General features: G+C 38.3%; 1 protein-coding gene and 1 long non-coding RNA gene across 2 annotated transcripts in view; both read left to right on the forward strand.

The window, feature by feature from the left end:
• LOC130085194 (uncharacterized) overlaps positions 1–12470 on the forward strand; it is a 239956-nt gene that overhangs the window by 209231 nt on the left and 18255 nt on the right. The window lies entirely within an intron of this gene.
• The window catches only part of jph3b (junctophilin 3b), a 34666-nt gene that overhangs the window by 5265 nt on the left and 16931 nt on the right, over positions 1–12470 (forward strand). Inside the window, exon 2 of the mRNA XM_056250808.1 lies at positions 7231–8038. Within this exon, the coding sequence (XP_056106783.1) occupies positions 7231–8038 (808 nt within the window). The remainder of the gene's footprint in view (positions 1–7230; positions 8039–12470) is intronic.

The raw sequence follows: 12470 nt of genomic DNA on the forward strand, positions 1-12470 counted from the left end.
TGCTGTTTTCACAGCTGTGCAGTGATTCAATTAGATGTTCCTCTGATTAATACTAACGTCTGCATCCTCAGAGAGCTCCCGCTCTCTATATTGCATATTCACACTTGGTTTGTTCAAACAGACTTGTTAGATCTCAAAAAGCAAGAGATCTGACATCTACCTCATGGAAAGAATACACGTTGTATTGGATATCTGAACATCTTAACCTCCTGAGATCCAGCAAACAAACAAATACAGGTTTTGTCATTTAGATTATTTCTTCTAACAAGTGACAGATACATTTGTGCAAAAATACCAGATGTACAGTTAAAATACCAAACAGTTTGATCAAACGTGCGGCCTTAAACAGCAAAAACAAATGATATGGGATTAATTTTCACTTCACTTTTTTAAAATGTGATGATCCTATTTCGTTTCTATATGAACTAAGCATGGTTTATGGTTAGTTTATTCATTTCAGGTCATTAATTGCATTTTGGATTGCATTTTCCCCTGATGTTTGTGACCTTATAAAAATAGAGATATATTGTATTATAAATAGCTTTACATAATTATATCATATCATTATAATATTGAATATGAAAGAAAAGCCCAGGATGTAATTTTCATGATATATATGAAACACTTCAAACTGTGATGTATATGGTCTAAGAGATATTAGCAAACAACTTATGTCCACTACAGTGAACAAAAATGAATTGCTGAATCTCAGGAGGATATAAAACTCAACTGAAACAGGCAGGCTGTACACCCACTCTTATCTTCAGAACCATGGAGAGCGCCAGCAGCGCGCCAGTGTCGTGACTGTTCTCCCTATATCTCTCTCTCCCTGAGAGGAGCTTTCCCACGATATCATAGTAATATAAGAGAAGAGCACACCGATTATCTAACAAATTCTCTTCATTAAGCCCACCCGTCATGCTGTTTACTTCTAACACCTCTTTAGCCGCCTCTTTTAATGAGAAGTTCCTATGACTACCTCCAGAATTATCAAAGGACTGGAAGATTGCGTGTGTTTGTACCACAAGAGATCCCACTTTCACTCCCCTGATTGACCTCACTGGGAAAACTTACATAGGGGACCCTTTAGAATTTGTTTTAACTGACAATAACATTTTCTGAACGTCAAAGTGTGAAATCGAAAGAGCTACATTTGAGTAACAAATGATTTTTTTTTATCCTGACTGTTCCTGTTTCAAAATGAAAAAAGAAAAAGTTCAGTTATGGATCAGTTCAAGAAAAGAGTGCTAGCAAACAGTATTTTGACACATTTTGCACTTCTCCAGATGAAGTATGTCAGATATTGACATATATTCCAAGACAAAACAATACCTGAATTTACACAAATTATCCAATCCAAAGTTTACATACCCTTGGTTCTCTAAATTGTGTGTTGCATCCTTGAATGACTCTCCTTATTTAAAAAAAAAAAAAAACTCCAGGTATTGTAAGATTAGCAACATGCTTTGGATGGTTGCAGTGGCTATATGATGTTGAGAATGAGATCCATATTTGCGACTCATAACTACAATAAAAGGCTGGAAAACAAAATCAGTTCAAAATCAACACGATATTACACTCTAAAAAATGTAGGGTTAAAAAATAACCCAACCTTAATCATGCCGCTGGGTCACTATAGGACAGAACACGCGCTGGGTTGGTTTGACCCAAGTGCTGGGTTTTTCCATTTAACCCATATTGTTGGGTCATTCATTTGACCCAACCAGTGGGTGAAATTGACCATCTTGCTGGGTTAAGTCTTACTCATGTGCTGGGTTATTTCCTGTATCATTGCCTTATTAAAATTAGTAACAAATATTTTTTATATTACTAATGTAAAATAATGATTGTCTCTGTAATACAATAAACCAGAGAGGCCACTGTATATAGTGATTTCAATCATTTATTTTATTTTTTTACATTTTTAATACATCTCTTTAATATTGTTTTGTAATTCTAAGGTAAAAAAAAAACATAACGGTTCATTAAGTAAGGTCTTTATACACCACTGAAAACATAGTTATGTATATGATATTGCATTTCTGTTAACAGATCCTCCTAAATACAGTATTACACAATGCACCTTTAAAAGTCAATGAGCAACTAATTTGAACTCTTATACGATTATGATTTTATTTATTAAGATGTGTTGATTTATTAAGAATAGCTAAAAACATTTACAATGCGACTAAATATCACAGGGTTTTCCTCAAATTTGACAGAGGACGATTCGATAATCGTATTTAAAATCTTGAACATGATAATTACACTAAATTATGAAGTCTTATCTTGTAACATAAAAATCTGCGTAAAGAGTATGCAAATTATGAGCCTTACTGTAAGAACTGAATACTAACAAACATGTAGCCTACTTAATGTTTCATTATTTTGTGAAGCTGCTTGTAAACACACTGGAATATACTTTTGTATTTAGTTAAATTAACTTTACAGAGTCCATAAATATCATCTACTGTGAAGTGTCACTAATCTTTTGCTCTTTTTGCACATCCTGTTAAAAACAGTGAAGATTGCATCTTAATTTCAGTCACTGTGACTTGGGAATCTTCCCGAGGCCTTCAAGGAACACGGAGCAGTTCAAAGGCTAATCAAGGACAAGTTTCCCCTTCACATACCTCAAACGGGAAGACGTAATGTACAAAACCATTTCAGCCGGTGGGCGTATCTTGTCCTCAGACCGCCAGACTCCGAGTCGGATGCTTAGTTTCGTGTCTGTGCTTACACTGTGCCCATCAATCAGAGCACTACGGTTGTCAGCAGTTTTACATCACTGTCAGGCTGCCTTTATTCTAAACGGCCTGCCAATGCATCATAATCAAAAATCCTCTCTCGTCTATAATCCATTGAACTATCTATTAGATTTGCTTTTGTTTTACGGATGCTAATGATGTTACTGATTATCCACAAAATTCGTTTGCTATAAAGGTCTGTAGAGATCTATAATTGTGAAAAATGAGAACAGAGATGCGATTTTTTCATTTGTGGCTTGTAGAAGTTACAATAATGTTGGTATGATGAAGATATTTAGCTATTGTTTTCTCAAAATCTTGCTTTATTTGAGCTGTTACGGTTAAATCTGAAGCGAGCAAAAATGTGCAGTAGATGAATGGAAGTGTGGGTATGTGTGTGTTTGTGCGAAAGAACTACACTGTGATTGTTTGGGAGGTGTGAGCTGATGCCTCCTCTCTTTCTATGTGTCGGTGTGTGTGGGAACTTTCTGAGCTAATCCCATCACTTTAGGTCTGTGTTTGATCTACATATCACAAAGCACGCAGCTGCTGCCCGACAATATGAAGAAAGCATCAGCAAGATGTTGGCCACTCCGCTGAATACAGCATCAGAATGACAACAGCTACAGGCCTGTGACAGTGTGTCAGTTTCCTGTTCTCACTTCAGTTGCAGTACTTGCTTTCACTCGTTCATACACACTATTTGCCTGCACATATAATTATCAAATCTTTGAAGGGGTTTTCATGAGGAAAAAGTAACTATTTTATGAGTTGGCAATTTGGTATGACTTTTTATGAACTGTTTCACATGAAGGTCCATCCCAAACCCTAGGGTAAACCTAACCCTTGTTGGGGTGTAAGCAAATAGTAAAAAAAAAAAAAAAGTATGAATGTGATCATATGAATTCATACAAATGTGCCACCTTTGTATGAAGTTGTAATGTAAAAAAGTTACAAATTGCAATGAGTGTTGGGTTTTATTGAGTTTTCTGATGGTTTCTAAAAGAGACAGACAGACAGACAGACAGACAGATAGGACAGACGATAGATAGATAGATAGATAGATAGATAGATAGATAGATAGATAGATAGATAGATAGATAGATAGATAGATAGATAGATAGATAGATAGATAGATAGATAGATAGATAGATAGATAGATAGATGATAGAGGCAGAGCTGTTTGTGAGCCAGGAAAGTATGTATATTGAAGTGGGGGGCTGGGAAATCCACCAAGCACAGCTCCAGCCCCATTGAGCCATCCAGCAGCCCTCGCTGACATGCCAACCCACAGAGATCAATACAGGCAGAGGGAATGGGGGCGTTCGTATGGCTGAATGTGTATGCATGTAGCTAACAGGATGAGAAAGCTGATAATGTAAAGACAAAAGGGATGGGAGAGAGGAAAAAAGGGTGAGAACGGATAAGAGGTGGGAGAGATGGTGAGATAACGGAAGTAGCACAGTGAGCTGTGTGTGTGTGTGTGTGTGTGTGTGTGACTGCCACGGTAATAGTGCCAGCATGTTCTAGAATGTTGGCCAGGATGAATCATCAGCATGTAGGGATAGTGGTTACATCAGAGGTGATCTCATAGAGCGCAAAAAAGTACAGGACAGATCAGGTGGATCATGAATATACACGTTCCGGTATAAAAGATCAATGCTAGATGAGTGCAAACTATTAAAGGGATAGTTCACCCATAAATTGTCATCATTTACTCACCATCACATTGTTCAAAAATCCCACGACTTTATTCTGCGGAGAACAAAAAGTACATTTTTATGTGAACACTCTTTTTAAATACATTTAAATACTTTTTGAATATAATAATTCACAAGTTGTACAAACCACTTTTTTGCACTTTTTCAGCTTGACAGTTCCAGTCCGTATTCTCTTACATTATAAGGAAAATGATGACAATTTTGATTTTGCGGTGAACTTTCCCTTTAAACATATCTGTGTGAAAGTGTGTTATCCCAGATTTCAGCACCACGGAGAGAGCAACTCTGTAACTGGACTTGGTTTTAAGTGAGAGATCAGAAAACTTAGAGACAAAAAAGACGTATGGATTACAGAGATTTTGCTAGCTTACAGTGACATGGGCAACAAATTACAAATCAGTTATTTTAGAAACCGCAATGAGTAGGGCTGTCAATTTAATCCGTCAATTTAGTGTGCTTAACTATTAAGACATTAACACAAAAATAACTAATCATGCCTGAAATGCAGAAATCTGAAGATGCGTTGTTGTTTTTTTTACATTTTAACTACTTGTAACATGACTAGGCATCCAAAAGACAGTGTTTAGCTAATATGAAAATAAATTAAAAAATATATATTGACTTCTAATTCGTCTATTCAATGCTTTTGCTATATAACATCTTAAATGATCTTCTTTCTTGGGCTTCTCTCAGGAGATATTGATATTTTGCATTAGTTGCGATTAGTTAGGCACCAGCCCTAGTACTGAAACAACAACTGTAGGGATTAAAACACTCTTTTTCTTCTTCCAGTGACAACATTTTCAGATTAAGGCCCATCAGCACTGTTCTCATCACGTGCGAGAACATTAGTGTTATTGGTTCCCCATGTCACTAAATGAAGATTCCAAGATGGTCATCCATCAAGACTCCTGACAGAATGATCAGGCTGCCAGCACCATAAAGGAAATTTTACAGAACGTGACATTCCATTATTTTGTTGGCACATTCACCAATAAATAACACTGCTGGCGGCTAAATAGATGGACATTGTGATACCTCATGGAGATTAAGATCGATGAGATGAACACTTTGTCCTCTGGGGGAACCATCACAATAAATGAAGTAATAGAGCCAGGTCTGGAGATCATGGCTGCCAAAAACACTCTTCCACTGTTGCCAACTTGCCATTATGTCACTTCCTGTGCTTGCTATTGATGAGGTTGGTCACGCTGATGATGGTACAAGTGATCACAACTGTAATCATGGTGTGTATCGGTGCCCTATGAAATGAGACGATTGTAATTCTTTATATAAGTACAGTATAATATGTGTTAAGAGCAGAAGCATTTACAGTCCACAATCTCAAAAATCTGATGATCTGATCAACTTCTTGGTCTAACTCTTCAGGTGGTATACAATGCTTGCACTCTATTTAAACATGCGGTTGCTATATTGAAGTATCAGGAACCTTTTACAAGTTATTTTTATGCACTGCCCTGCCACATTTCATTCTTTTTCCATTAAGTTGTTACTCTGCCTCATTGCGTGGCACAAAAGCAATGAGAGAAGCATTTTATTGAGCTCACGAGAATTATTACTGTTTGTGCCTGGAGTAACACGCACTGTAATCCTCTCCCAACTGTATTGAGTAACTCAAAAGGCACAAACATATACAGAGATGTGAATTGCAGTATCATCTCGGTCACCGTGATTTTGCAGAGTAAGACAAGTTCCTGGATCAACATATTTTGTTGATCCTGGAACAACATTCCTGTCTGAAAATGTAGTCCTAACCATATCCCTATCCCTAAACATAACCCTACCCATAACTTATCCCTAATATCAGAGAAAATGTGAATAACACTTATGGTTGTAAATTATGGTTGTAAGCCTAAACGTGACATAAAGTGTAAGCTTGTTCCTCATATCTGATTGGTTGATTGGAATGTTGTTCCAGGATAAACAAAGATGTTGATCCAGGAACATGTGGTGAATGATCGTGTATGATCTCTCTGGTGGTTAAGTTTATAGTGCCAAGGCAGGTAAAAGGGCAGTGCCTGCAGCTAAATTGTTGTCTTCACTGTCCTTTGGTTCTCAATCACATTCACACGTTCAAAAGGACTGAAACGCAAAGCACCTGTTTGCCAGTACAAACTGATATCACATAAGGTCACCTTTCATTGTCATCAGCAATTTAAGTTACGACAGGCATATTTTTTAAACGTTCCATGAATAAGATACAAACAGTCAGTGGAGGTGCTTAACCTCCAGAAAATGCGGATGATAATTTGGGACATGTCTAAGTACAGTATATGGCAATAAATAATGTGTACTATTTTGTAATGTTGTAGCGTAAAGACAACCAATATACACTATATAAAACATAAAAATAAATAAAACCATTTTGAATATAAGAGGGTAACAGGGTTGAATGGTTGAGTTTGACAAATGTGTGAAACCATTGTGCAACTAGCTGTTTAGGAGCTTTTTCAAGTTTCTCAAAACCATTAGAGAAGACTGATTTCTTTGACCAGAATTCGTCGCTGTTACCACCGCTGCTAAAAGGTAGCCTAGGTAGGCAATTGTGAAGAATACCAGAGCTGAAAACATGAGGCAACTCTCCAAACTGGAGAAACCCAAGGGCAGCAGACTCAGCAGGGGAACCCTGGGTTCTACATCTACTGCAGTTCTGCAAAATCCTGCAACAGACAGCTTCATTCTGAAGTAAAATGTTGATTTATTGTGTACAGTTGTCTCTTACCTCCTGTCTTTTCGTGCAGGTACATACCAGGGCCAATGGGTGGGCGGCATGCGGCATGGATATGGCGTGCGGCAGAGCGTTCCGTACGGCATGGCGGCCGTCATCCGTTCACCTCTGCGTACCTCCATAAACTCTCTACGCTCCGAGCACAGCAATGGCACAGCTCTGCTGACGGGCGATCGGGCGCCTGTGGCTGGCGTGGGGGGTGGCGGCGTCCTAGCAGCGGGCAGCCCAGCCGTGTCCCGTGGAGGCTTTGTTCTGACGGCCCACAGTGAGGCAGAGCTGTTGAAGAACAAAAAGAAGGGCCTGTTCCGTCGCTCACTCTTGAGTGGCCTCAAGCTGCGAAAATCCGAATCCAAGAGCTCATTAGCCAGCCAGCGGAGCAAGCAGAGTTCCTTTCGCAGTGAGGCCGGAATGAGTACGGTGAGCTCCGCTGCATCCGACATCAACTCAACCATCAGCCTTGGGGAAGGGGAGGGCGAGCTGCCGGTGGGCGAGGACGACGTAGACGCCACTACCACCGAGAGTTATGGCGGCGAATGGAAAAACGACAAGAGGACGGGCTGTGGGGTGAGCCGGCGTTCAGACGGACTGCAGTATCAGGGCGAGTGGTTGGGCAACAAGAGGCACGGCTATGGATGCACCACATTTCCCGACGGCACCAAAGAGGAAGGCAAATACAAACAGAACATGCTTGTCAGTGGCAAACGCAAGAACCTCATCCCGCTACGTGCCAGCAAGATTCGCGAGAAAGTCGACAGAGCGGTCGAAGCGGCAGACAAGGCCGCTGACATTGCGAAGCAGAAAGCAGAGATTGCGCTCTCAAGGTAAGACGCAGGGTTTCACTTTGAATATCTTTGCTCGCTGCTTGTCCTCAAAAAGCACTTGACCAACCTAATGCTAACATACATACTCAAAGCAAACCAAAGCAATACCCTCATTTTGGGGTGAAAATAATGCTTTTAATTTGCCCACAACTTTATGATTTTAATAAACTGGCTCCTAAATGGTTCAACGACCAATTTGACAAGCACGGTTTGCGCTACACAAATGCTTGTGCAATCATATGCTAAAGTACTCATAATAGCACACATACATTTTCCGAATAGACCAAAAATGTTGATGACTCATTTTGCACTACATACTTTGTAATAAGTATGTCCTTCCCCCTTAATACCAACCGACTACCAAGTGCTTTGGTTCATGGTCATAACGTAGCAAAATCCTTTTGAAACAGAAAGTTTGGGCAGGAGTCAACATCCTGAAAAAACAAATAGCCATTATAAGCTTTAGTTACATCACAGCCATGAACCTATGTACCTAGGTGGTAAAAAGCCAAAAGTTAAAAATGATGGAAAATGTTGTTGTTTCTTCTTTTTTTTTTTGACTGTGAAACAATGGTCAGGCCAGTTGTTGTTTTTTTGCGAGCACAGGTAGAATATGCGCGTACTATACTGATGATGAAATTTGTCACGCTTCACACACTACACGTGCGCTAGGGTAAACTAAAATATACGTTGAGCTTAAGTGGGAGGGTCAGTCTCAATTTAGAAAGCATTTGATTGGACAAAATCTGTGATGGGCAGGATGAGTCATTAATATTTTGGTCCCATTTTCCTGGTAGAGAAATACTGTAAACATGAAACGAGTATTTGTGCTAAAAGCTCATTTTTTCCAACTCATTTTAGAGTACGCTAGCAAAAATATGGCTTCAGAGCTAACAAACATGGACAAAGTAACCAAAACTCTTCTCTTAAAGTGCATAGCGTGTCCCTTAGCATTAGCACACACACTCAAACAAACATATGCTTGGACTACACAAGTGCTCGTTGACATTAGTGTATCGTTCCACAACATGTATCCTCTAGCTTTCTTTACACAGCATCCAAACGAAAGCCATATTTCTAGCGGTTGCTTGGGACCTGTTAAATAGGCCTTGCTGGTGCCGCTATGTGGTGTGGTTGCTAAGGAAACGTGAATGATTTGTGTCGGTGTCAGCGTGGAGAGAGAATACATAAGTCTGGATTCACTTAATGAGAGTCATGTAGATTCTGGGTGTATCAGCAGACTGACTGATGTCTTTATTGATGCAGAACAACAGTGGCACAATCAATAACATGGACATGTGGAATGCCATAGTCATAAATTGCCTGATGCTGTTAAGGCGTGTCTCTCTCTCTGTGTGTGTGTGTGTGTGTGTGTGTGTGTGTGTGTGTGTGTGTGTGTGTGTGTGTGTGTGTGTGTGTGTGTGTGTGTGAGAGAGAGAGAGAGAGAGAGAGAGAGAGAGAGAGAGAGAGAGAGAGAGAGAGAGAGAGAGAGAGAGAGAGAGAGAGAGAGAGAGAGAGTGTTTATGAACCGTATACAGTTTGGTTTAATATTGAATGCTAATTGAAAAAATGCAAGCATTTTTCACCTTGTTGTCTGCTATGTGTCTTTGTTGATGTTGTCTAGACGAGCAGTGTTTTCCAACCGTTGTTGTCTTAGGTAGCACCAGTCGCATCAGAACAAGCGCTCCTTCACTGACACCATAAATGACACTGACAAAATATGTTCTAACTGACATTATACTGAATTTCCTTTAAAAGGGGAGAAAGATTTTTTTTATTTCAAAACAGTGCTGTTACTGTTAACTGAGACTAAAAAATTTAGATAAAGGTTAAATAAAATGTCATTTTTAGATAAACAAACATGGACAAACTTACAGAGTTGCATTAGCAACTAACTGCAATAAAATAAGTTGAAGTACTTAAAATACTAAAATTAAAATAATTTTTTATTAAAAACTAAAACTACTAAAAACGACAAAAAATAACTAAAATGTAAACTAAAATGAAAATGAAAACTGAAAATATAAAAACAAGCCAATTCAAAACATTAATAATTACTATAGTAGTATAACTAATACTAAAATCATACTGTTTGAAATGAAAATGAAGTAAATCCCTCTTTTCCGAGAGCCTACTCTCCTCTGATTGGTCAGATGGCCCAGTTTGTTGTGATTGGTCTACCGTTTACAGCGCAAGTCAGAAACGAAACCCCCATTACCATAACTGAACTTCAGCTCCAGAGACTTCCTAAAACTCAGTGATTATACACACTGTAAAGACAGTAACGATAGCGTAAATTTTACCATATCAATCCGAGTGCGAGTTTAATGATGAAACATTGGAAGAACTATAGTTATTCAACCCAAACCTGCATCGCAAGGACAACTTGAGAAGAACGTTTCTCAGTGATATACTACTCAGTTTGAGGTACATTATTGGACACAATTTTAGGTAATATTGGGCCCTCAGCTGATTAGCAGTTAGCTGGAGACCTACTCAATATAACACACAAAACTACGTATTTTGAACAAGCGGTAGAAAATATATACATCAATAATGAATCATACTTACAGGTTGTGATTCTGCAAGTTGGTCTAAATAAAGTGGGTACTGTCCCATCTTTAACGAATAGGCGTTTTGTAAATCCCATTTAGACCTCACAGAGATTTGAGAAGCAATCGTCAGAAAAATGAACACAACAAAAGGTTATCATTTTTTAACCACTGACTTCACATCCTCATCCTTAGGAAGTGTTGACAAAGAGAATTTGCTTTAGCAGAGCACAAAACAGCGTCTTCTCATCGTGTACTCAAGACGAACCGGGTATGGTGTTTGAGGGCTGGTCAAAGTAGACGTAGTTCGCGAGCAGCCAATGAAGACCATAGGTGGGCATTATGCAAATGTGTTACTGCGTTACGTATACAGGTCACGGAAGGGAGACTGGAATTCCTGACGACTCGTTTAGGCATTTCAGAGTCGATTCTTTCTTTATGGGAGACAATAACTTTATTTACAGTGCACTTTCGACTTTACAGCTTTGCAGACCGTTTACATCCACATACAGCTGATTGCACACTGCATCAAAAGGTAATATTCGAAAAAAGCATAATAGGGGAACTTCAAAACAGCTAAAAGCTAAATCAAAATCTTTCCAAGAACCCAATGGAGAACGCTGTACGCTCCTGGATAGGAATCACTGGTCTAGTTCAGGTTGTTTAGGTGACACATAGGTCAGCAGAAGAAAAAGGAGATCGAGATAGGGTTCAGGAAGAGAAACCAGGAGAAAAACGAGGGTGACAGAGAATCAGAGATTTCTGCATTATGCCAAGAGTTCTGGAGACTTGCCGGAGATAGCCAGGCAAAATTGGAACTAAGCCAGTTTGCCTATTTATTTTTTTATCACTCTATCCATTTCAAACACTCTCACAAACTCACAGTAGCTTATTGCCTCATACCTGTTGTGGACGCGCACTGTGTGCATCCATGTGACCTGCACATACATGTTAGGAAATGTGTGTGTAAGCACATATGTGAGTTTATATGCTTGCGCCTGCCCATTGATGGCGCCTACATATGTTTGCGTTCATACAAACGTGCATAGGTATGCATGTGCTATATTAAGAGCGTCACTCACTCCACAAATCCCACTGACCTCATTATATTCTCAGCAATGCTATCACTACAGCTTAGCACTGCCCCTGCCAACACACACATACACGCATATACACACAACAGCGCTCTCGCAGCAACCAATGAAATAAAGCTAGAAATGTAGAAATAAATAATTCAATGATTTTCAGGTTCTAAAGGTATTTATTATTACCTAATTTGCAAACTCTAAAGGAAAAAACATAATTTTAACATGTTAAATTGGAAATAAACCAGTGTTATTTTAGTTTTATTTATATACTATGTACTATTAATATTTTGAAGTAGATTTTCTGTTTTAATTTTAATTAATTTTAGTTTATGTCATTTTGTTATGCAGTTATGCGCTTTCATTACTTTATATATATATAATTTACTTTTATTTCAGTTTTAGTAGGTTTAGTATTTCAACTACATACTTTTTTATTTAAGTTTTTTGCCAAAGCAACATTTAAAATTTTCGTTTCAGTTTTTTAAGTTTGTTTTTGATCCAAGATTTATATTTTACTTTACAGTTTTATTTCAACGGAAATTATTTTTTAATCAAAAAAGAACTCAAAATTGACCCAATTATTTCTTAATGCATGTTTCTGATCTTTATTGTAAATTAATTATTGGTTCATGTTATTCAAAATGATAAAAATTACTGTTGCTTTTGTTAAACAAAATCCCATTCCACTGAAATGAAGACCTTGCCATCCAAGATAATATTAACAGCCAAACAGTTATTCAGCTAACCAATAACGAAATAGCTACACAATGAAATGGAGTATACTTTAATGTT

Source organism: Rhinichthys klamathensis, unplaced genomic scaffold (genome assembly GCF_029890125.1).
Source record: "Rhinichthys klamathensis goyatoka isolate OS25496 unplaced genomic scaffold, OSU_Roscu_1.1 h1tg000076l_1, whole genome shotgun sequence".
Classification (NCBI taxonomy): Eukaryota; Metazoa; Chordata; class Actinopteri; order Cypriniformes; family Leuciscidae; genus Rhinichthys; species Rhinichthys klamathensis.